General features: G+C 36.8%; 1 protein-coding gene across 1 annotated transcript in view; it reads left to right on the top strand.

The window, feature by feature from the left end:
- Positions 1–14,087, top strand: part of SLC38A4 (solute carrier family 38 member 4) — a 39,783-nt gene extending 25,696 nt beyond the window's left edge. The window contains exons 8-16 of the mRNA XM_036252030.1: positions 59–141; positions 241–299; positions 1,199–1,474; positions 1,607–1,686; positions 2,970–3,070; positions 4,797–4,921; positions 10,499–10,643; positions 11,797–11,894; positions 13,374–14,087. Of these exons, the coding sequence (XP_036107923.1) occupies positions 59–141; positions 241–299; positions 1,199–1,474; positions 1,607–1,686; positions 2,970–3,070; positions 4,797–4,921; positions 10,499–10,643; positions 11,797–11,894; positions 13,374–13,475 (1,069 nt within the window). The 3' untranslated portion in view covers positions 13,476–14,087. The remainder of the gene's footprint in view (positions 1–58; positions 142–240; positions 300–1,198; positions 1,475–1,606; positions 1,687–2,969; positions 3,071–4,796; positions 4,922–10,498; positions 10,644–11,796; positions 11,895–13,373) is intronic.
- Positions 14,088–25,166: the final 11,079 nt, after the last annotated feature.

Genomic DNA, 25,166 nt, shown 5'->3' with positions numbered 1-25,166 from the left:
GACTCATTCTAGCTGGTCTTTTCCCATCCCAATATTCTGATTGGTCTTTCTCTCCTAGAGAATGGTACCTCAACGGCAACTACCTCGTCATACTTGTGTCCTTTGGAATCATTCTCCCACTTTCTCTTCTTAAAAACTTAGGTAATGTCATTTTTAATTTTTATTTTGATTTTATATTGTAATAGTAAGCTGATTGTAGATGCCAAATTCACCTTCCATAATTTCTCTACTAACTCCCAGGTTACCTTGGTTATACCAGTGGATTTTCTCTCACCTGCATGGTGTTTTTTGTCAGTGTGGTAAGTGATTTATTAATATGATTCCTGTAGCTTGGGGAGCGTGAGATGTGTTTAGTGCCTAAATTTGTGGGGTTTTGTTGTTGTTGTTGTTGCTCAAGCACCTCACTAGCATGAAATAGTTCTTGCACCACGAGCAATTTTTTTTTGTATTCTAATTTCGAATGAGAATAGAGCTGTCATGAGTTTTAAAATTGTTGAATTAAAATGTCAAGAGCATTGCTAAAAGTATGTTTTAGGCACACAACATATATTTGGACCAAAAGCACGTCAAGCAGGAACATGACAATAGCCTAGTATTCAGAAAGGTGGAGGAAGAAGATAAACATCCCAAAAGAGAAATAAGTAGGCTACAGAATTAGCCATATCCACATGAATCAGCCATTTTCTCTTATTTATTCTACCCGTGAAAAGGGGCAACCACAGTGGGATTAAAGAAGAAATCCCTCTCCTCACCTCCCCCCACTCCCTGCCAAAGGGAATTTCTTGTAATATCATGTATGTGAAATTTTATACAGCATTTCTCCAAAGAGGTAAAGAAGGAGAGGGGACTTTTTAATAACTCATATTATCATATTATTATTAGTTTGAAGAAATAAAAGATATGAAATGGAGCAAGGAAATGATCATCTTTCTCCTGGAAGAGTATGAATGCAGCTTAGAATGTATTCACCCCAAATACTGTCCTGTTGACTCTTAAGGGGCAGGGCTGCCAACCATAGTTCCAACTCTTTCCTGAGGACAGAGGCTAGAGGGAGTCTCCACTGTCCATTAGTCCAAAAAAATAAAAATCCTCAGCAGAGGCCCCTCTGCTTCATCCCATAAAGCACACATATAGATTTTCATTTCATTCTTTTCCTCAAAGGCTAACTTTTTTTTTTTTTTTTAATGACGGGGTCTAGGTGATTTACAAGAAATTCCAAATACCCTGCCCTCTGCCGGTTCTGGATCACAATGTTGGGAATCTGTCCTTCAACAGTACACTTCCAATGCACATGGGAATGTTCCCCAACAACTCTGAGAGCAGTGGTGTGAACTTCATGATGGATTACACCCACCAGAGTCCTGCAGGGCTAGATGAGAACCAGGCCAAGGGCTCTCTTCACGGCAGCAGAATAGAGTACGAAGCACACAGTGATGACAAGTGTCAACCCAAATACTTTGTATTCAACTCCCGGGTAAGCGCGAGTCCTGGGCCTCTAGTGAGCCTGGTAATGTGGCCTCTGAGTTTTTATTTTATACGCTGAGATGCGCTGGGATCGCTGTCTGTGTTGGAATGCTAAACATGCGGTGTTGTCTTTGTTTTTCAGACGGCCTATGCAATTCCTATCCTAGCATTTGCTTTTGTATGCCACCCTGAGGTCCTTCCCATCTACAGTGAACTTAAAGAGTAAGGCAGCCATCATTTTAGCATTCTAATTTGCTTTGAAAATGGGCTCATATGTTCAAAGGTGCTTTATTCAGAAGCATAGTTTACAGCTTTCTTTTCAGAGAAAGTTTGTGCTACAACCACTCTTCAGTAATGTGCTTTAACCAAAGGGGTGTGCATCAGACCCCTCACTGCATTGCCTTATCTGCTTCCTTCTCTTCTATTCCTTCGTCCTAATGGCCTGGGCTAGGGGTCCAGGCCAGGGGGAGGAGCCAGCAGCTGTCGGATTAGAGCAGGCATGGAGAATTCGAATTTGAATTTTGGTGGAAAGAAGTGATGTCACCTGAACTGGAAACTACTACACTAATAAAGACCAAAAATTACTGTTAGGGTGACCTTACTGATGTGACTTATGGTCATTCCCTAACCTTGTCTAGAAGATATTCACCACAGAGATGTGCCAGTATCTGACCTTCATTGTCTTATCTGCACAATGGAGACACTGTCTAGACAATCCCTTTTCTTTCAGCTGATACTCGGTGAGCCATGAATACTCTGCCCCTTGAGGTTGGCGACATCTACTTGAGGATGAACGGGCTCTGAGCCCACTATCGCGGCTTCCCCCTTTACCCTTAAGGGACAATATCATATAATCATTTTCAGCTTCTTTAATCTAGACATCAATGATCTCAGTCCTAATTTTTACCAAATAGCAATAATTTTCCCCATAAATTCTGATTTATTCATAAAAAATTTTTGGAATTTTAAATTATTTCTATGCCTTTGATTTATTTGGAAAATCACATGTAGCAATTACTCTAGAGGTCTGACAATTGACTTCAAACCACTGGAATGCCCTCTAGAATGGTTTCTAGATGCTGTCCAGGTAATAATATCAAGCATCCTGGTAATAATATCAGAACTCTTGGAAGTAGGGCTTTGCTGACTCTAGTAGGTATTTGTCCTCATTAAACCCATCTCACTAAGAAATAATAAGACTTTCATGTTAATTACATTCTTAAATACTCAGTAGACAAACTTACTTGTCAACACAAAATAAACTGATCTTCTTCTAGGAGAGTGGTTGTTTCTAAGACTGAAGGAGTAATGTTTTAGAAAAATGGAAACGAATCCTTCATGACTCTCTACGACAGATTTCAATAAGCTGTGCTTCTGCATTAGAAACGAGGTTTTGTAATGAGCACCGTAGACACACATTCTTTCATTATTTTCTTATTTTAATTTAAAAAAGTGATCTGTTCACAGACATAAACACCAAAACTCAGTGTTCTTTTTCTTTTCAGTCGATCCCGGAGGAAGATGCAAACAGTGTCAAATATTTCCATCACGGGGATGCTCATCATGTATCTGCTAGCTGCCCTCTTTGGTTACCTAACCTTTTATGGTAGGTCGCTCTGTCAAAGTCATTCTCTTTGTGCAAATCCTGGCTGAACTGATCATTAACCCAGGTAGATATCATTCTTTTAGTTACTCCCTTAAGCAGCATGAACTATAGACACAAGTACTCAGTTAACATGATATCTTAGCCATGTCACTTGACCTAAGAATATGGGATCTGAACCAGCTTGGCTTAACAGGTTATAACAATTTGTAAATTCTCATATATTTTATTTTTAAGAATCCCTCACATTTAATTATGTTCCTTCTGGGATAGATGATATTTGTTTGGCTTGACTTCTTAGTCCCTCTCAGGCTAGAAGCAATGAGAGTGAATCCAACTGCATGTTGTAAAGTTCTATTGATAAAATAACTAACTACCAATCAAATGGCAGAGAAAAATACAACATTGCTGAGTTGGAACTTACTTCTTATTTACCATTTAAGTCAAATCTGAGGGCTTGGAGCACTAGGTAAATTTGTTTTGCTCGTCATATTCTATTCTGTTATGGTGAATGGTTTCCTAAAGAAAGAAAAGTACATGACAGAAGTTCTTCAATCTGGGAATGTACTATCAAAACAAAGTGTGACAAGGCCACTTAGATTATGCCTAAAACATTTCCTCTATGACATTCTAACAGGACACAAAAGGAGGATTGTTATTCCCTTCCATGAAACATGGCCCTATAGACACATTTCAGGGAGTCAATCATTGACCTGCTAGCACTTGTTCACATTAATCAATGTGATCAATGTAAATATATTTTTGTATAAACTTAACTTTTAGCATTTTTCTGAGTGATTTGGTAAATTAAATTAGTTGCAAGACAAGTTGAGGGGAAAGACTGGGAGAGGGGGAGAACCATTTGATCGAGTTTTATTCTATTTGGCCAATATTTGGCTATTAACTAAGTACTTACTTTAGACTGGGCATTACCTCCTTGCTGGTTGTGAGTTTATGAAAGGTCAATACCATTGAAGGTATTTTTTTTTTTACCCCATTTGTCTGATTTTGAGGGGAGTAATGGAAAACTCAAACTACATTTGATTCCATCAGCAGCTCCTTGTCATTTGTGCCTGAATTCTGAATGACTGTGTTTTCCAGGAGAACGGCATCTTAATCTTAGAGCAACATTCATTTGGAGACCCTACAACTCACACTAACCCATTCTGCATGTTTCTTATACTGACTCTGAGTTTCATAAGACAAGCAAAACTGGAAAAGCCCCAAATATATGTGTATCAGTGTTGTCGTGGAGACATAATTGTTGACCTTGAAAAAATGTTAGCGATCATTTGTCCTAGGGTTTCCATACTGGCTTAGGAGAAGCTGCCTCAAGGCTGGCTTGGCAGGTGGGGGCAGAGGGAGTGAGACAGGATGTGAGGGTCAACTGGTTAAGGTTCGGGCCTTTCATGCCCTTCAACCAGAGCACCTCAATCTAGCATCTGTTTTGTGATGCTTCTATAGAGCAGAGATAGGTTTATCACTATGCAAATGAGCTATGGAAGCCCCTCAGCAATTTCATATTACCTTCTACAACTTATAAGCTTCAGGCCCCTTTGTTCAAGGGTCACACAGCTAATAAGCTTAGAGACATGGTAAAAACAGAAGTGTCTGGATTTTGTACAGGTTTTATCTACTGTACAATGTTCCCTCTGTAGAATGTTGTCATAGGTGACCAGTGCCAACTTGACAACACCAGACGGACTCTTTCTGTTCTTCCTCTTTGTAGGAGAAGTTGAAGATGAATTACTTCATGCGTACATCAAAGTGTATACATTTGACACCCCCCTCCTCTTGGTACGCCTGGCAGTCCTTGTGGCAGTAACACTAACTGTGCCCATCGTCCTGTTCCCAGTAAGTACATCGAGTTTGATGAAAGAATCCTGCTTGATTCCATAGATTAGTTCTGACTTGATATGGACCTAATTATAATGTGAGTTTGCAGTGGCAATGCCTGAGGACATTATTATTTTTATACAGTACTATGGAGCCACTTACAACTGACTATTTAATATGTAGATAGAGCAAGTATTTTTAAATGTTAGGTATTCTTAAAGTGTAAGGGAAAAATCATGAAATTAATTTGAATTTATTTTCCAGCTTTATTGAGGATGAAATTTATTTTTAAATTAAAATTCAAAAAACAGGTCTTGAGCTTCTATCTTTTGGATTAGTAGAAATGAGTAGGAGTTCATAAAACTTCTGAAATTTGAAAGCCAAAACCACAATAACTTTCAAGTCCTATTACATTTCACCACAGTTTTGAAGGTATTTCATTCCCCCCCCCACCCCCCAGTTTATTGTGCCAAAGTAACATCCAAAAGTCACCTTATTTAACCTAATTCTTTAAGGGCTAATGAAAAGGGGATTCATATGAAGTAAATTACATCCTAAAACCAAATTCCTTGAAAAAGTTACATTATCCATCATATAACTCTTCTACTGCCCCCAAAACTGACACATGTCTTCACTAGAGTGCTCCTTCCTGGCATTTGCCGTTGGCGTCAGTTTTTCTGGGATCACAGAGCAGGGCTGGTTGTGGGGATTTGGGCTGTATGAGTTAAAACCACCACCTATGGATAAACATAGGTCTGCACTCTCCTGCCAACTCTTCTCCCTTCATAAACACTGAACTCATTCATTTTAGGGAAAAAAATAAGTGGCACAGTAACCAACACCATCCCGTACAGAATGTTCCACACAGAGCCAAGCATATGAGGATGACCCATATAATGACTCTGTGGTCACTTTAAATGCAGTTTGTGTGCTGAAATATTTTTTGGCACATTCCTTTTTCATGAGTGCATGAAATCGGATCCTTATTACTATGTTGGCTAATATTTACTGTTAAATAATATCTTGCCTCTCATATATCTGAAAGTATTTCAAATGACATGCACACAGCTTTAGCCTAAAATCAGCTCCATCGTGGGTACAAGGCAGAAGACATCTGTGGACAGAAAGTGTACTATAGGGTAAAATTTCTAAGCAAACAATGTCACTGGCAAAAGAACATCGGGAGCCCTTTTTTGTATGTGAAGATATCACTAAATTGGTACACAATAGGTACATCATTGTTGAATCAAAGAATTTTGTAAAAGAAATCTGGCATGTGCTTCTGTACTGCTTTATCCATAAACGCTGAATACAGTGCTTTCAAGTTCCAGTCCCAGGAGGTTGACAGACTTGGCTGTGGTCACACAACTCATGGGTGCCAGTTGAGCTAATGCAGCGTCTGTAGCGAGACACTGATGGGTGGTAATGCAAAGTAAAAGTCTGTGTTTTATTACTGGTGACCATTTCACCTTGGCATTAATAAACCTGACATCCCCATAGAAATTCTTCCCCTGTGTGACAAGGCAGTACTACCATCAGGAATGGCAGGCAGTAGGTTGGAAATATCCTCCATTAAATGTCCGTTAGAACCAAAATTGACCATTAGGAACAAATTTCAGAAAAATAGCGAACTGCTATCCTTCATTATGTATTTTCACTCAACCTTAGCATTTGTGAAACATTGTGCATGTAATTCTGTTTCACCCTTACAATGTTACGTTGAGATCATCTGCATACTTGTCTACTTTTCTCCTGGGTTGCAAATCCCTGGAGGCTAGTGAATGTTCACGGTGACTGGAGTAGGATAATCTCTGCAATGTTGGCTAAGAAAAAAGGTCTCCAAATGAATGTTGCCTTTTCCTGAGATGTATAAAGTCCCTTTTCTGGCAACAACATAGGCCATTCCCCTTGCTGACATTTGTCACGAATTCCGTTTTGGGTAAGGATCTGGGCTCAGTGAACCAAGGATGACATAAAAATGAGGCCAGCCTCCTTGTCCAAGTCAAGTGCCACAAGGGTACATTCAAACACCTTTTCCCCAAAGTGACAGAGGAAGTTGGTGGTGTTTGTTTCTTACAATTTAGAGTCAGGATTTTCAATGGGTCAAATGCTGAGTCACAGCATGGTTCTCCAGACAGGTTTCTTTGTATCAAGAAACTCTTGACCAATAAATGTATTTACTTGGCCTTGATATCCCCAGGCAACTAATAAAACAAACAAGCAAATAAAACCAAAGCTGGATTAAAATATGTCAGTTTTAGTTTTTTGTTTTTTTTTTTTTTGTATTCTTTTTCTTTCAACATATAACTGGGCTCCCTTTCTTAGAAGCCCAGAAGACATGAGAAGGCTTTGGTAGCTGTTGGATGGTTAGACTATTTTTCCTTTGATTAATGCATTTATTATCTTTCTTTTCTCCACTTAAGTTACCTTTTCCTTCTTAGTAAAAGGCACATAGTGACAGCCTGAAATGTTTGTTGAACAAATGAATAAATGAAGTGAATTAAGACCCTGGCTTTTTCATGAGCAGTCCAGCATCTCCCTTCTCTTTCTTAGTAGTAGGAGGGAGATGATAAGGGGCAGGGGTTTCTGTTATGGGGCGGCACCTCCTCCCCAAGGACTAATGATGCCATCTTAGCTTATTCTTCCCTTTACATAGTAAAATTCTCACAACACCATGAAAACCAGAAAAACAAATAATTCTAACAGGTTTATCAAGAACACACAGACTCAAATTCCACCTGCCACACCTTACAAAAAAGAGATCGTGTCTCAGATTCTCTAGCTGCTTCTACTTCATTTTACCGTAGTACAATTCTTTTCGTGTATGTTGCCTTCAGATCTCCTGTTTTTAAATGTATGTAGACATAGGCATAGAAATATGGCAAATGTTGCTACAGAAACTGGAAGAGAATTGTGATCATAGGTATTGTCCTAAGCAATTCTACAAAGTGAAACAGTGATTTAGTCCTAAGCAAGAAAACTCACTTTTTTTTTTTTTTTTTTTAGAATTCAGACCTAAGGCTCCCACTGTCTACTCGTCCCTCTGCATTTCTGACTTTAGAACAGAGCCCTCCTGAGAGACTCCTGTCAGAGCACTCTCTCTGGAAATGACAGAGGTTTTCTTTAGAGCTCTGGAACTTTTCTGAAATCATTCAGAGTCGAAAGCGCTGGCTGTTGCTGGGGAATTCCCCCACCCACAGCATCTGACCCACATTTCCAGGTTCTTATCAGTTTGTGTCTGTAGAGAAAAGGGCACTTGGATAAGTGGAGCAGCAGGCAGTGCTTTGTGGGTAATAAGCCAGAGCGATCTCTTTCCTGACACCGGCACACAGCTTTGCTGAGGATCTTTTGATCCCAGGCTCACTTCTCAAGGCGGCATTTCCACATGGACCGGCCAGCAGGTTTCCTCCGTCCTTTCCGCCGCCACCTGCCGTCACCAGCAGCCTGCTGTCTCCCTGCTCGCCCGTTGCCCTCTTCAGGAACACATGGGCAACTCCTTCTACCTCCACTTCTGTTTAGGGTCTTATTATTCCTTACTCACTATGAGGAGCAAGCTTTCACCGTTTACTCCAACCGTTACTCTTGTGAACTTTCTGTGTTTACGTCACTGAGCTAACCCTTCATCTTTCTGGGAGCCATGTGACCTTAAGAAAACATTTATATTGTATAGGTAGGATTGCCTCTAACTCAGCTTATTGAGTTAAATACATTCTTTCAATAAAGGACTAAAAATCACATAGATGTGACCTCTGCCCGAAAATAACCTATATTCTAGTTGTTTATTCTATACATTTAGCACTTTCAGACAAATAAATCCTTAAATGCTGTGTATGTACCATAGAAAGCGCATTTTATGCCTACTAATTAGACCAGTTTGGACAATATTGAGTAAGGAGTAGTTGTAGGACATAATGCAGAATTTATAAGCTTCTGGGGAAAATGAAATCAAGGTATGTGCTTTCCTCAGTCCTTTTCACAATGACTTTCATAATTTTTGCTAATCCAATTTTCAAAATCTGCAACCAAATGGCTCTTAAACCATTTCCAGAGCCTATCTGGTTTGCCATTCTGGAACTGAAATTGTTTTCTAAACCTGAACAGATGGCTTTAATTTTGGTGGAGTGGTATGAAAGGAATGTCACATTAGAAACTGCAAGCAATTCAGTTAGAAATTTTTGTCGTTCATACATGTGTTTCAAAATACTATATCTTACATCTTCTCTTTTAAGTAAATTCCTCTCTCTGTGCCATTAAGAGATTTCAGGAGTAACATTTTAAAGTGAAGTCAATCCCCACATTTCTAAAAATGTGAAGCCCAGCTTAAATGAAGTGCTCATTTTTTGAAAAGCTGATAGACTAATTCCACTAAGTCAAAAGTGCCTTCTAAAAGATCCCAAAGATAAGAGTATTTTCAACGTTGTTAAGCTGTTCAGACATAACTGGCACTCCCTCCTGCTACTCACAAGGATCTTTTCATCCGGTTACATCAGAGTAACTTGAGCAGCCGCTGCTAAAGGAGCCTCTCTTGACCCTTCACCTACTTATTTCAATCCCTAAAATAGGGCTGAAATCTGTCAAGGATCCTGAAGGGACGGGAAAGATTCCTTCTGCCCTGTTTAATTCTACACTTATCGAGTGCCTGCTGTGTACAAGACTCTAAGCTAGAAATTTGGAGGAAAGTTAGCATTATTAGGTCCTGTTCTTTGTCTCTTATGCATTTATAATCTGTAATTGGGGGTGGGGAGAATAAAAGGGGAGAAAGAGAAAGGAGTAAACACAAAAAGTATCATTTTAAAAAAGATATCAGGTGGAAAAAAAAATGTCACATACAATGAAAATTAAGGAAAACCATTTGCAATCCCATGTGAATCAATTCAGTGCTCGTCCTTAATACTTGATCCAGTCTGATGAGACACAATTAGAAATCAGCAAGGGTTTTACTATGTCTCTGAGTTATATCTCTTATCTGTTATTTTATCTCTTTCCGACTGAGATGATTTTTAAGAAAAAATTCTGAAAGCTGAGAAAGTGAGCACAAGATAAATACACCAAGGAAAAATAACACATCAAAAATCAGCATCAAGGTTGCACAACAATATGCATTTACTTAATACCACTGAACTGTACACTTAAAAATGGTGAAGATGGTGAATTTTATATTATGTGTATTTTGCTACAATAAAAAAATTCTTTAAAAAAAATATCAGCATCACCCTGGCTGGTTTGGTTCAGCGTTTAGAGTGTCAGCCTGTGGACCAAAGAGTCAGAAGTGTGATTCCAGTCAAGAGCACGTACCTCAGTTACAGTTCAGTCCCCGGCCCTGGTCAGGGTTGTGCAGGAGGCAACTAGTCAATGTGTCTCTCTGACATCGATGTTACGCTCTCTCTCCCTCCCTCCCACTCTATCTGAAGATAAATGGAAACGTATCTTCGAGAGAAGATTAAAAATAAAATAAAATAAAAAATCAGCATCAAGGTCTTTTCTGGGAGAATAAAGAGAAACAAAGAAAATGCTCCAGAGCAATGAAAATATTTGAAATTATAGATAAAGTAAAAAACAAAGCAGTGACCTTGACTTTGAACTTTCTTATTGCAGATTCGTACATCAGTGACCACATTGTTATTTCCCAGAAGACCCTTCAGCTGGATAAGACATATCGTGATTGCAACCATTCTTATTGTGCTTAATAATGTTATGGTCATCCTTGTGCCAACTATAAAATACATCTTTGGATTTATAGGTAAGTTTTGGAAAGGCTTTCTTTTTTTTTTCCATTTATTTTATTTTATTTTTTACAATTTTCATTCAATATTAGTTTGTATTAATTTCAGCATAGAGGTTAGACAATCATATACTTTATGAAGTGTTCCCTTGAAATTTCCAGTACCCATCTGAAACCATACATAGTTATCACAATATTATTGACTATATTCTCCATGCTGTACTTTATATCGATCTTTGACTATTTTGTAACTACCAATTTGTACTTCTTAATTCCTTCACCTTTTTATTTAGTCAACTCAAGCTGAAAGCTCCTTAAATGGCAAACAGGGGGCCTCTGCTGGGAGGTCACGGATCCCCATCTGTCTCAGGCTCACAGGATTCCTATTAGTCCAGTGGGGTCCAGCTGTCACCTTCCCTTCCTCTCAGGTGACACTGGAAATTACTCCCATGATCAGAAACTGTTAGTGCCAAAAGCTACCTTATAGGTCATCTAGTCCAGCTGCTTTTTCTGACAGACGAGGAAACTGAGCCCCATAGAAGTCAAGTCATATACCTTGCAATGCACCCAGAATTTGCACTTAGGTCCTAACTCTGAATCAAAAAATAAGGAAGACAGATTTTGCCTACAGGATGCTCTCTCAGGTCTCTGAGTATTAGCCCTGCATTAGAGTATCTTCAGAGGAGGAGATTGATTTTGTAAAGCATGTTATTTCCCTTTCCTGTGTGGCCTGTTAGTATACTTAATTTTTTTATTCCACTGATTTGAGGAATTACTCCAATTTTAAATACAATACTGTATAAAACTTTTAAAACTTAAGTGTAAGCCACTTGCCAGTTAGAAGTAGATAGGAAAGGTGTGTGACGAGTTCCGCCTCCTTAAGAGATATTGATAGTATTACTAAATTCCTGTTAATGTGTAACATTAGGTTGTTTTAGTATTGATTACAGGTTATGTATACTTAGTATGCAGCTATGATGTTAGGTACATTTTAATTTTCTTTATAAACATATCTTTTTTGAATAAGCAATCCAGAGGGTATTTTAGTGGATTTAGTGCAGATTAGGGTAGCTTTAGATTTGGTGTCTTTAAGGTTCGTGCCTTCAGCCTCTGCCTTGCTGAGCCAGACCTGCTGTTCAAGACATTGACCTGTCCGTGTTTCCCTCCTCAGGGGCTTCTTCTGCCACTATGCTGATTTTCATTCTCCCAGCAGCTTTTTATCTTAAACTTGTCAAGAAAGAACCTCTTCGGTCACCCCAAAAGGTTGGGGTAAGTAAGGCTTGCAGTTTCCCCCATTATAAGTTGTTCTCTGACTACTTAGAATAAACCAGAAAATACACATGGTTCAAAAAAACAACTGATGAACAAGAACGAATAATCAAAGACGAGCTGGAATTCCCTGGTGGAGAGAGAAGGGTTGGCGTTCTGGCCCTCAGATGATTTCAGCCGTCTTTCTCTTCAAGTGTCAGACACCTCGTGTTGAGTTCCTCCTGTCTGTCAGAGCGAATGGCCTTTTCCCATAGGCACACGTGTACCGGTTTCCACCTCTCAGCTTTGGCTGCACTATCTGTGGGAAATTACGCAGGAAGAAGTTAGGCTCCCTAGCAGTGTTATGGAATAATTTAAACATTTGTTGTTTTGTAAGGCCAAAAGAAAAGATGTTGCTTTTGTTTTCCCCTCCATAGGACCTCGTTGTCCTGTGGTGTGGCCTGAGATCCAGAACAGAAGCGTTCGTTTTCCAGTGCACCTCTTTAGATATAAAATATAGTTCCATTAAACTAGAGAGTATGTAGTTGTTTTTCCTTATAGAACTACAAAAATAGACTAGAAATAATTATTTTTCCAATAATTAAATATTATCAGTGATTGCTTAATAAAGTCTTATATGAAGGCTCAAAAAGAATGCCTCTTCCTGAATTACCCTGAATTTTGCCTGCGAGTCATTCACCTCTTGGGGTTGTTCAGGGATTTCAGGACAGTTTGGTATCAAACCTGTACACCAAAATTTCCTCTCCCCCCCAAATGTCTACTCTATGTAGTCCATCTTGCTTGGGCTTTATAGCAGTGTGACCTTGGCAAGTTACTTGTCCTATTTGTGACCCATTTTCCATTTTATCAGATGTAAAAATAAGTAAAATTATGTCATAGATATTTTCTAGTGAAAAAAATTTTTTAGCAACTGCTTCCTCATATGTAGAAGTAGGAGGCTGATCTGTGTGGTACTATATAAGTCTGTTTCTAGTGTTACTTTTCTAAAACATAGTATTACACACCCTCTCTCTCTCTCTCTCTGTTTTTTTTCCCCCCAAGGAATATACAACATATCATTTTATTTTTATTTGTTTGCTTTATAAATTTTCATTATATCACACATACTATACTGTTTTATGACCTGCCTTTTTCACCTAAAAGATTGTGAGCTTTTCCTAGGTCATTAAATTGTTTTCTGTTACTTGATTTTTAATCACAGTGTATTGCTTCATTGTGATGTACCAAGTCAATGAACCATTACTATATTTTGAACATTTGGATTACATCTCTCCAATACACTCACCCTCTTTCCCCAACTGGGGTTCTAAATTGACTGAATTGCTGAGCATGGATATCTGAGTTATAAGAATACTATAATTCAATATGCAAATCAGATTGCTGGCTTAGGTAAATAATTGACTGTTTACTGACTTAGTACAAGCTTTGCTAAGTAAGTGTGGTTTCTGTGTTCCCTAACGCGTTCTCTCTGACTGACAGGCTTTAATTTTCCTTGTGATGGGCATCATCTTCATGAGTGGAAGCATGGCACTCATTATCATTGACTGGATTCACAACCCTCCATATGCCAAGCATCACTAGCCCAAAGGAAAAATACTTTCTTTTTCTACTGGAAGTGGTTGCAAACATGCTCCAAAGGACATGTGAGCTGTTTTACCCCAATGATTGGAATATTGTTCATAGGAAATGACAAGAAGATTCCAAAGACGTTTACTAGTAACATCACCAGACACCTGCAGAAGAGAAAAATCATCATTTTGGTCAAGAATGGCTGTTTATGTGCTTAAAAATCTGTGGTGTACATTTCTACCAGGTTTTGCTAGAGGAGTATAAGATGATATATTTTTGCTGCTGTACAAGCAGGATAAGGGTAGCTGAGTGTAATAGTCACCAGATAGCCCTTTCCCCCTCCCCAAAGTACCCAATACTTGTATTCTCAGAACATCAAACAAAATGCCCTGGTGGCAAAACTATCACCACTTAATGCCTTCCCCTAATCTTGCACCATATACTCCGGGTTTATTTTATAACAGCAACAAAAGGCATGTCTTACGATCTGTCCCTGTAAGGTACATGAAGGATCAGACACCAGGCAAGAATATCTTATTGTCAACATTAAAACAATAGCTTGCTCATCCTGTTTGTGAAATTGAATTAGTGACTTGTTCATTTAGACTTTTTTGTAAACGTTAAGAGAGGGGTTTTATTTAAATTCTAGTGCAACAACAAAAATAATGCTTAGAGCTGAACTGCCTGTTCGGGAAGCATTTGCTTTTTACTGTTATTCCTAGTCCTCTTCTCATGCTTTTATCATTGAACAATGCTCTCCCTCTGTCTTCCATTCTCATTCAGAAGTTTTAGACAGCCACGGTTCATGTGGAGGTACACTACCCAGTATTGTTTGATACATTTTTATTTGATAAACATTCAGTGCAGGAAACTGTGATTGCTATATGTTTGTGTATATAATCGTATTCTGTAGTCATCAGAATTTTAATGTATGGTACATTTGATTTTTATTTTTTACATGTGTAGTTTTGCTCTCATTACAGTCAAAACATTTATATTATTTGGGGGGGGGGCACAGGGAATTAGGTTGATGGGCTCAAAAATCCATTTGTATGTATCTGTCTATTGGGGATATTTTAAATTTGAAACCTAAGTTATATATAGTTTAGTAATTCTTTTCAAAATAATATCATAATTATCTAAAAGAAAATGAGTTCTTATTTGCAAATAATTAATAATAATCTTTATTTAATTTAGCATATCTAAAATAGCAATGAGTTCATTTTATCTTACACAGGTGTTTGCTGGCATTTATTTGCCATTTAATACAATATTGAGTGGTTCTCTATAAAAATAAGAGTGCTAACACTACAAAGAGAAAGAAACTTTCTTGTTCACTTCTACAACATGCATGAAATGGATTTAAAAATTAGTACTTACTGCCTGGAATTTCTGGAGTTTGCTACTTTTTTTTTTTTTTTCCAAATCAGTAGCAGGACCATTTTTTTTTCTATATTTTATGTTTTAGTAAAGCCAAGTATGAAATATAAGTATCATATAAATATGATAATATTAAATCATATTTCAATTGTTTTTCTGGAACATGCTTTAAAAATATGTATTTGTTTTATGTATTATTTTCTAGAGGCATAATACTGTAAAATGGTGTACTTTGTTATGGAAATTGAACATTACTTAGAAACTATCATAACTTTTAAGTTACTATTATTGGAAAAAAATGCCAAATAGCATTTTTAAGATATATTTACATTCATCCAAAGGGATAGCAAGTGGAAAAGATACTTTCTGAGTGTTAAAAATTGTTTAATCTGAATGTTTTTAAATGTAAATATCAATGATTAATCCCAAACAATGGAAAACTGTAAAATCTGTATATATTTTGAATATTTTACATTTAAAATTACTAACTTGAAAATATCAACATGTGTAATTATATAAATATTCAAGAGCAATACTATAGTGACAAATGATAAAGCACCATTTCTTTCTTATGGCCATTTTCATGATGACTTTACAGAGACTGCAGGGCAGATATACATATGGTATCTTGTACTGGTTAATTTAACCCCATTTATAAACAGATGAAATTTTTATTTTCTTATTTCATTTATAAGATGGTTCAGTATATTGGGAGGCTTTTTTATTACAGAAAGTGTATATTGGTATATAATAAATGAACTTTTCAAATGACTATGATGTTGTTTTCTTTCAATTATTAAAGACTAAATTATTTATACAAGAAAAAAATTTAAATCTAAATATTGTATTTCTTAAATTGGTATATATTCTATTTTCATTGTCATTCTTTTCTTATTGTTGTTACAGATGTTTCTCCTTCCTCCCCACCCGACACCCTCCTTCCTATCCTGCTGCCCACCCTACCCCCTCCGCCAAGCATTGATGTCTATGTCCATTGGTTACATATACATGCATATAAGTTCTTTGGTTTATCTCATCCCTTCCCACTTTCCCCCTCCTCTGAAGTTTGTCAGTCTGAACCGTACTCTTTTCTATGTTCTGGGTCAATTTTTATGTTCATTATATTCCACAAATAAGTGAGATCGTGTGGTATTTGTCTTTCTCTGATTGGCTTATTTCACTTAGCATAATACTCTCCAGGTCCCTCCATGTCGTCTCAAAGGATAAGAGATCTTTCTTTCTTACAGCTGCATAACATTCCATTGTGTAAATGTACCACAGCTTTTTTATCCACTTATCTACTGATGGACACTTAGACTGTTTCCAGATCTTAGCAATTGTAAATAGTGCTGCTATGAACATAGGGGTATATATATTCTTTCTGATTGGTGTTTCAGGCTTCTAAGGATATATTCCTAGAAGTGAAATCACTGAGTCAAATGGCAGTTCAATTCTTAACTTTTTGAGGTAACACCATATTGTTTTCCATAGTGGCTGCACCAGTCTGCATTCCCACCAGCAGTGTACTAGAGTCCCCTTTTCTCCACACCCTCGCCAACACTTGTTTGATGATTTGTTGATGGCGGCCATTCTGACAGGTGTGAGGTGATACCTCATAATAGTTTTAATTTGCATCTCTCTAATGATTAGTGATGGTGAACATGTTTTCATATGTCTCTTGGCCATTTGTATGTCCTGTTTGGAGAGGTGTCTATTCAGCTCCTCTGCCCATTTTTTAATTGGGTTCTTTGTCTTCCTCTTGTTGAGTTATATGAGTATTCTATATATTTTGGAAATTAACCCCTTATCTGATGTATCATGGGCAATTATGCTCTCCTATATAATGGGTTCCCTTTCTATTTTTGATGGTTCTTTTGCTGTGCAGAAGCTTTTTAGTTTGATGTAGTCCCATTTATTCATTTTTTCCTTTGTTTCTCTTGCCTCAGGCATTGTATCAGTGAAAATTCTGCTGCGTATGATGTCTGAAATTTTGTTGCCTACATTTTCTTCTAGGATTTTTATGGATTCACTAGTCACATTAAAGTCTTTTATCCATTTTGAGTTTATTCTTATGTATGATGTAAGTTGATGGTCTAGTTTCTTTTTTCTTTTTTGCATGTAGCTGTCCAATTTTCCCAACATCATTTATTAAAAAGGCTGTCTTTACTCCTTTGTTAAATATTGATTAAGCATAATGTCTTGGGTCAATTTCTGGGTTCTCTGTTCTTTTCCATTGATCTATATGCTTGTTCTTGTGCCAGTACCAGGCTCTTTTGATTACAATGGCTTTGTAGTATAACCTGATATCCGGTATTGTGATTCCACCTACTTTGTTCTTCTTTTTCAAGACTATTGTGGCTATTCGGGGTCTTTTTTGGTTTCATATAAACTTTTGAAGTTTTTGTTCTAGTTCTGTGAAATGTGTCATTGGTATTTTAATGGGGATTGCATTGAATCTATAGATTGCTTTGGGTAGTATGGACATTTTAATGACGTTACTTCTTTCAATTCATGAACAAGATATATACTTTCACTTTTTTATATCTTCCTCTATTTCTTTTTCCAGTGTCCTGTAGTTTTCTGCAAATAGGTCCTTTATTTCTTTGGTTAAGTTTATTTCTAGGTATCTTAATTTTTTTTGCTGCAATGGTAAATGGGATTGTTTTTTAGTTTCTCTTTCTATGAGTTCATTATTGGTGTATAAGAATGCCATCAATTTCTTGATGTTAATTTTGTATCTTGCTACTTTGCCAAATTCATTGATTAAATCTAGTAGATTTTTGATGGAGTCTTTAGAGTTTTTTATGTACAATGTCATGTCATCTGCAAATAATGATAGTTTCACTTTCTCCCTTTCGATTTTTCATTGTTACTCTTGACATATAACTAACATCTGTAGCTGTCAAAAATAGTTGCCATCTTATTTAGGCATTTAGAATAAATGTGGAAGCAATTAGTCTCTTCATGGGTAATTAGGGAGAATTAATTTGAAATGGAACAAGAGGGACTAGAAGAAACATGAGAATAGTAAAATAAAGACATGGAAGATTTGCGAGAAAGGAAAGCAACGTGAGTGTTGCGTCCTGGGTAGAATGTACTGTTAGTGGGAAGGATGAGTCACATGGTGAAGTGTTTGCTTAACTTTCTAAGAAACTTCCAAACAGTTCTCCAACATGATTCTACCATTTTTATTTTCCCCAGTAATATATACAAGTTCCAGTTACTCCTCATCCCTCATCCCTCACAACATGTGGCATTGTATTTTGTACAAACGAGTGTTAAATGGTATCTCATTGTGATTTTTCCTTTCATTTCCCTGATGACTGGTGTTGGAAACCTCCATGTGTCTCGTGTCCACTTGTCTGTCCTTTTGTAAAGTATCACTTTGGATAGTTTGTTTATTTAAAATTAGGTTGTTTGTCTTTTTATTGTTGATTTGTCAAAGTCCTTTATGTATCTGGATATATGTCCTTTGTCAGATTGCAAATATATTTTCTCAGCATATGGTATGCCTACTCATTTTCCTAACGGTGTCTTAATTACATCTTTCTGGGGCTGGGTCTTTATAACTTGAAGTTCTGCAATTCCTCTATTACTAGGATAAGATTAATTGGAATGATATTGTCTTAATCAATGTTTAGATTTTCAAATGTGGAGGGTAAGAGTCCTCTTTCTTTTGTTTTGTTTTTGTTTGTTTGTTTGTTTTTATTAATGTATGCTAACCTAGCTCTGTGTTATACAGATATTTGATTAAAAATAACTTTTTCTAAATCACTTTGAATTCTAGTTGAGACTCAATACTACATAGACAGGCCCAGGATATCAAAGACCCTTACTGTCTACTTGTCATCAACTTTATCAGTTTTTTCAGCCTTTGTTACAAACACATATAAATGAAACAGGAGAAATTACTTCATATGGTTCTTAATTATCAGATTGGAACTTCTGCCATTTTCTCTGGACTCTACATGTTGCTTCATGTGCAGAAACAGTATGTACAGTAGCCTTTGTTTCTGTAGCATGCACCCTCGTGACTGTCTTTTCCCAATAAAAAGTTTGCACTAATTATTTAGTGGACAGTATTGAAGAACCTGATTGAAAAATAAATAAGTTTAAAGACTCTTCACATCACACACCAAAATGAAAAGCTTCAGTAGAAAACATAGCCAGCAGACGTTTGAGGAAGAGCTTTCGACAGCCGCCTGTGAAAGTAAGACACAGCAGATGGGATCAGCAACACACGACACATACACATAGCTGCACAACGACGACAAATGACCTGTCCATTGAAGAATAAATCATTTTTTAAAACTAGCTACTGTAAAATAAAACCGATATATCTTTAATGTATGAAGAGAAAAAAACCAGTAAGGGAAAAACTAAGAACCTAATAGAAGAATGGGTAATGGACATGAAATCACACACAAAAAAGTGGTTGGCTAATGAGTATTTTCTTTTCTTTTTTTTTTTTTTTTATCCTCACCGGAGGACATTTTTCCATTTTTTGTTCAGGTAGAGTGGGAGGGAGAGAGAGGAACAGAGAGAGAGAGAGAAACATCGATGTGAAAGGAACACATCGAGTGGCTGCCACCCGCACAACCGACCAGGGCCGGGGACAAACTGCAACCCAGGTACATGCCCTTAGCGGGAACCGAACCCGGGTCTCTCAGGACCGCAGGCCGACACTCTAACCGCTGAGCCAAACCGGCCAGGGCACTAATGAGTATTTTCAAATAGTTTGATCTCACCTGGCCGGTGTGACTCAGTGGTTGAGCATCAACCCATGCATCAAGAGGTCGCTGATTCGATTCCCGGTCAGGGCACATGCCCAGGTTGTAGGTCAAATCTCCAGTGGGGGGCATGCAGGAGGCAGCCAATCGATGTTCTCTCTCATCAATGTTTCCCCCTCTCTCTTCCCCTCCCTTCCTTTCTCTCTCTCTCTCTCTCTCTCTCTCTCTCTCTCTCAAATCAGTAGGGGGAAAAAAAGCATCAAATAGTTTGACCTCATTATGAGTCAAAGACATGCAAGTAAAAACACAAATAAAATTGTTTTGTCTGTCATATTACTAAAATAAAGAAAAGATAATATTCTGTGATAGTGAGTGTGGGGATTGAGCACTCTCATTCAGTGTTGGTGGCAGAAATCTTGGTTCAGCTTATCTGAACAGCATTCTGACAATACTTATAAAGAACCCTAAAAATGCAGCAGGCAGAATGGCTCTCCATAAGGATGTTCACACTAGAATCCTTAGAATCTAAGGATGTTACTGTACATAGCAATGGGACTTTACAGATGTAATTGAAGTACAGATCTTAAAATAGGGAGATTATCCTGAATAATCTAATCACATGGGCCTGTAAAATCCAAGAGACTTCTTCAGCCAAACTTAAAATGATTCAAAGCATGAGAGGGACTCCACCTGCAATTATTGCCTTGAAGATGGAGAAGACCACATGGAAACTGAGAAGGAAATGAATTCTGCCAATAATTTAAATGAGCCAAGATGATTCTCCTGAGCCTCCAAATAGGAGCCCAGAGTACCAACACCTTGATTTGATTATAAACTCTGAAATATAGTGTTCATCTTCTTTGATCCACTAATTTATTTTCTAAGAATAGAGTCATAGGAAATAATCAGAGAAGTGATTTGACTGTTATGTGCTAATACATTCTTTTTAACGTATAAGAGGTTACAGTTGGGAAATACTGCAAATGTCCAAAATTGTGGAATGACTGAATACATTCTAGGATCTTCATTGGCTGAAATAAAATGTTTTTGAATACTCACTAATGAAATGAAAAACTGTGATATAAATATTAGGTTAAAAAAAGAATAAATACTTTCTTATCCCATTTCACAGATTAAAAATGTATGAAATAAAAAAAATAGAAATAGGCAAAAAGGAAATAAATCTAAAATATTAACAGTAGATGTTAGTCTGTTCTTCTAATGTATCTATATGAGATGATGAATGTTTGTTGAACCTATTGTGGTAATCATTTCATAAGATATGTCAATCAAATCATCATGCTGTGCACCTTAAACCTATACAGTGATGTATGGCAATTGTTTTCCAGTAAAACTGGGGGATGGAGGAGATACTTGTAGATAGCAAAATAATAAGTGATACTAGTTTTCATCTTCATACATTTCTGTTATTTTCTAAATTTTCTACAAAGACTATACATATTCCTTTTCTAGTTAGTAAAAGCTTTCAGGAAAGAGAACATTTTTTTCCACCAATTTATGTTTTCTGGAAAAATAACTACAACATGCTGCCAATTCCTATCCATTTTTCAGCTGAGTCTCAAGGCAGAATGGGATGAAAGTACAATTCTCAATTAGGGAACAGTCACCAAGGACTAAAGCAGAAGGTGAAAGGCTGGGGCAGGCCCTCGCCAGAGGTGGGGTTGGAAAGAGGGAAAAAAAATGGCTTGCTGAGAAAAACAGTGTGGAATAGCCAGTTGACAAGAATTTGAGTCTCAGACCCATGATATGAGCAAGCCATTTAATTTTATTGAGCTTTAGTTTTCTCATTTTTGTTGGAATAATTCTTGTGCAACTCATTTTCTAGTATTATTTAGTTTGGGATCATTGGGGATATCAGAAGGTCCTTACAACATAGTCATATCTCTAATACAAATGCTTAGCCATAGTCATAAACAAGGCATCATCAGAGAGCTTGCAGTACTGATTTTTGTAGCTTGGTCCTGAAAGTGAGTAGAGAAATCAAGTGCTTCTGAGAAATACTCTGCCTTGCCACTCAGACTGAGTAATTTAATAGATAAACATTGATGAAGACCATCTGCCAGATACTGCCCTAGGCACAAGAACACAGAGTAGTCCTCATCTTTAAGGTGCTCACAATCTAGAGGATGGGCACATGTATACACTTATAATATAATGGGAAATGTTATATATATTCAGGATTTTATGGAGCCTCTAAAGGGAGTGCCCAAGTTGGTCTTTGGGAGAGAGGACTAGTCAGAGGCTTCTGACAGCAGATGCCCCCTAAACTGAATCCTAAACGACACACTGGAGTTATCAGGCAATGAGAGGGAGAAGCAGAGTGAGGAGCATGCACAAAAACACGATTACTCTCTCAGTGACTCCCCCGCAACCTCCAATACACTAAAACACATATATACATGAATCTTTCACACACTATATATTAGTGTCCTTTTTCTACTATAACAAATTACCACACACTTGATGGCTTAAAAGAATACATTTTATTATCTTACAATTAGCACAAGGAAGAATTAGTAGAAGCCACAGCAGAACCATGTAAACTAAGCATACTGAGTAGAACAACAAAAATTCTTACATTTAAATTGATTAGTATTATAGCCACAAAGTAAGCCAGGACCTGTGTGCCAAACCTAAACAGAGTGACTGCTTGCTACTATGAAAGATTTAAATAGAATGTTGACACACGGTTGAAAATTATCCATTATACCAAGAACTAAGAAAATTGAAATTTGAATGAGAAAAGACAATCAACAGATGTTAACACTAAGACAAATCAGATATTTGTATTATCTGATAAAGATTTTAAAGCAGTCATTATAAAAATAGTTCAATGATAAATTACAAATTATCTTTTGACAAATGAAAAAATTGACCATGTCAGGAAAAAAAACCCAAAAACAAACAAAAAACCCCCACAACAACAACAACAACAAAAAGCTAAAGTTTTAGAAAAGAACCAACCAACTGGAAATTATAAACTGAAAAATATAACAGAAATTTAAAGAAAAATTCATTGGCTGTCCTCAGTAGTAGAATGGGGATGACAGAGGATAGAATCAGTAAACTTGAGTAAATATCAGTAGAATTTCCCTAATCTGAACAACAGACAGGAGAGATACTAGGGGAAAGAGAGAGAGAGAGAACTGGGCTGTGGACCTGTGGGGCAAAAAGTAAAAAAGTCAGGGTCCCAGAAGGAAAAGAAAAAGAGATTAGAACTAAAAGATAAATAGAAAAAAATAATGGCTGAAAATTTTCAAAATTTGGTAAAATCACCAAGCTACATATTTGAAGAACTTAGTGAATCCTAAATAAAACAAATCCAAAGAAATCCACACCAAGTAATAATCAACTTTTGAAAACTAAAGACAAGGAAAAATTGTGAAAGCATCCTGAGAGAAATAAAACATTGCCTATAGAGGAACACTAATTCGAATGTCAGAGTATTTCTTACCTAAACATGTGGAGATGAGAAAGAAGTGGCACATTTTTGAAATGCTGAGAGAAAAGAATTGTCAACTGACAATTTATATTCAGCAAAACTATTCTTTAGGAATAAAGGAGAAAAACAACATTTCTAGAAAAGGGACAATTAAAATAATTGTTGCAGACCTATCCTTAAAGATTGACTAAAGAACAATATTTGAACAGAAAGTGAATGATAAAAGAACAAATATTGGAGCATCAGGAAAGAAGAAACAAACAAATCAGTCCAGAAATATGGATACATGCAATAGACTATCATTTTCTTCACAAGTTTTATAAATATATTTCCTGAATGCTATTTGATACTCAATGCAATATTTTTTTTAAAAAATGGGGAGGGTAAAGGGGACCTAAATAAAAGTGAGGTTTTCACAATTTGCTCAAGGTGGTAAAATGTTGACACCACAATAATAGAATGGTAGACTTAAACAATAACCTATCAATAATTACTTTAATGTAAATGTGTAAGCACATCAATCAGAAAACAGAAGCTGGGAAAATGAATAAAAATCATGAATATATAATAACTGCCAGAAATTTCAAATTCAGTGACACAGGTAGATTGAAAGTAAAAGTGTGAAAAATATACATGCAAAAATAATAACAATAGAAAAACCGGAATGGCTATATTAATATCTGATAAAGTGGACTTTAGAGAAAAAATTATTAGAGACAAAGATGTGTCCCTCTTATGTACACAACAATAAAAGAATTAATCCAGCAGAAAGACATACCAATCTTAAGTGTGCATACACCAAACAGCACAGCCTCAAAATACATGAAGCAAAAGCTGCAGAGCTGAAGGGGAAAGATGAATCCACAGTTATAGTTGCAGACTTCCACACTCATCCCTCAGAAACTGAGAGCACTACCAGACAGAAAATCAGCAATGATACGGAATATCTGAATAACACAATCAACAGATTCTAGTTGATAGATATAGAACACTCCTCCACCACCAGCAGAACACAAAGTTTTTTCAAACACCATGGAACATTCACCAAGACAGACCATATCCTGGGCCATAAAACAAACTTTAACAAAATTAAGAGAATTGAAATTATAGGGAGTATGTTTTCTGACTACAATGGAATCAACTAGGTATCAGTAGCAGAAAGGCATGGAATTCAAACAACATACTTCTATATAATCCATGGGTGAAAGAAAAAGGATTAAAAAACTATCTAAGGAAAATGTTAAATACATAGACCTGGATAAAAACGAAAGAAACAACATATCAAAATATGCAGGATGTATTTATTGCAGTGTTGTGAGGGAAGCTTACAGCACTAAATGCTTACATTAGAAAGGAGAAAAGGTCTCAGATCCATAATTTAAATTCCTACATTAAGAAACTAGAAAAAGAACAAAATAAACCCAAAGCAAGCAGAAGAAAAGTTAATAAAGATAAGAGCATATATCAATGAAACAGAAAATAAGAAAATGACTGAGAAAAATCAATGAGGCAAAGTTTTTGGAAAACTTAATAAAATTGATAAACCTCTAGTAAGACCGACAAAACTATAAAGAGAAGAGGCAGCATTGTGTCTCGTTTTAATCGGCAGCAGTGTGGTCCTCTTCTAGTGGTATACAAAATAATGGTCATCTTAAGACTAAAAAATCTCAAAGTCAATAAAATGTGCTTTTTATAAAAAAGAAAAACAAACAACAAACTTTATTAACCTCTGTGGTCAAAAGGATGTGGGGTTCATTGTTTCTAGAGTTTCTGTGCACAGCAGTACAAAACGGTATGGTAACCATCACCATGTGCCACTCTACTTCTAGGAGGGTTGTGTGTGTGTGTGTGTGTTTTGCAGGTAGAACTCAGGGGGCCAGGCCAGACCAAAGGAGGGTTACAGAAGGTAACCAAATAAAACATAAATTCACTGCAATCTGAATTTTTTTCCCAAATCAATCTGATTTTAGTTTAATTGATTAGCTCAGTAGACATACAGGAAGAAACTATATCTATTTTACTAAAGGGAAATAGAGGTTCCAGGAATAAAGAAGCAATAGCAGAATGGTCACCACACTGCAATTGGTCTCCTGGTGCCATAAATTCAAGCCTGGCCAGGGCAGTGTGTAG

This window comes from Molossus molossus, unplaced genomic scaffold, assembly GCF_014108415.1.
Source record: "Molossus molossus isolate mMolMol1 unplaced genomic scaffold, mMolMol1.p scaffold_m16_p_10, whole genome shotgun sequence".
NCBI lineage: Eukaryota > Metazoa > Chordata > Mammalia > Chiroptera > Molossidae > Molossus > Molossus molossus.
Note: the sequence above shows the minus strand (reverse complement) of the source record. Positions and strands in the feature narration are given on the sequence as shown.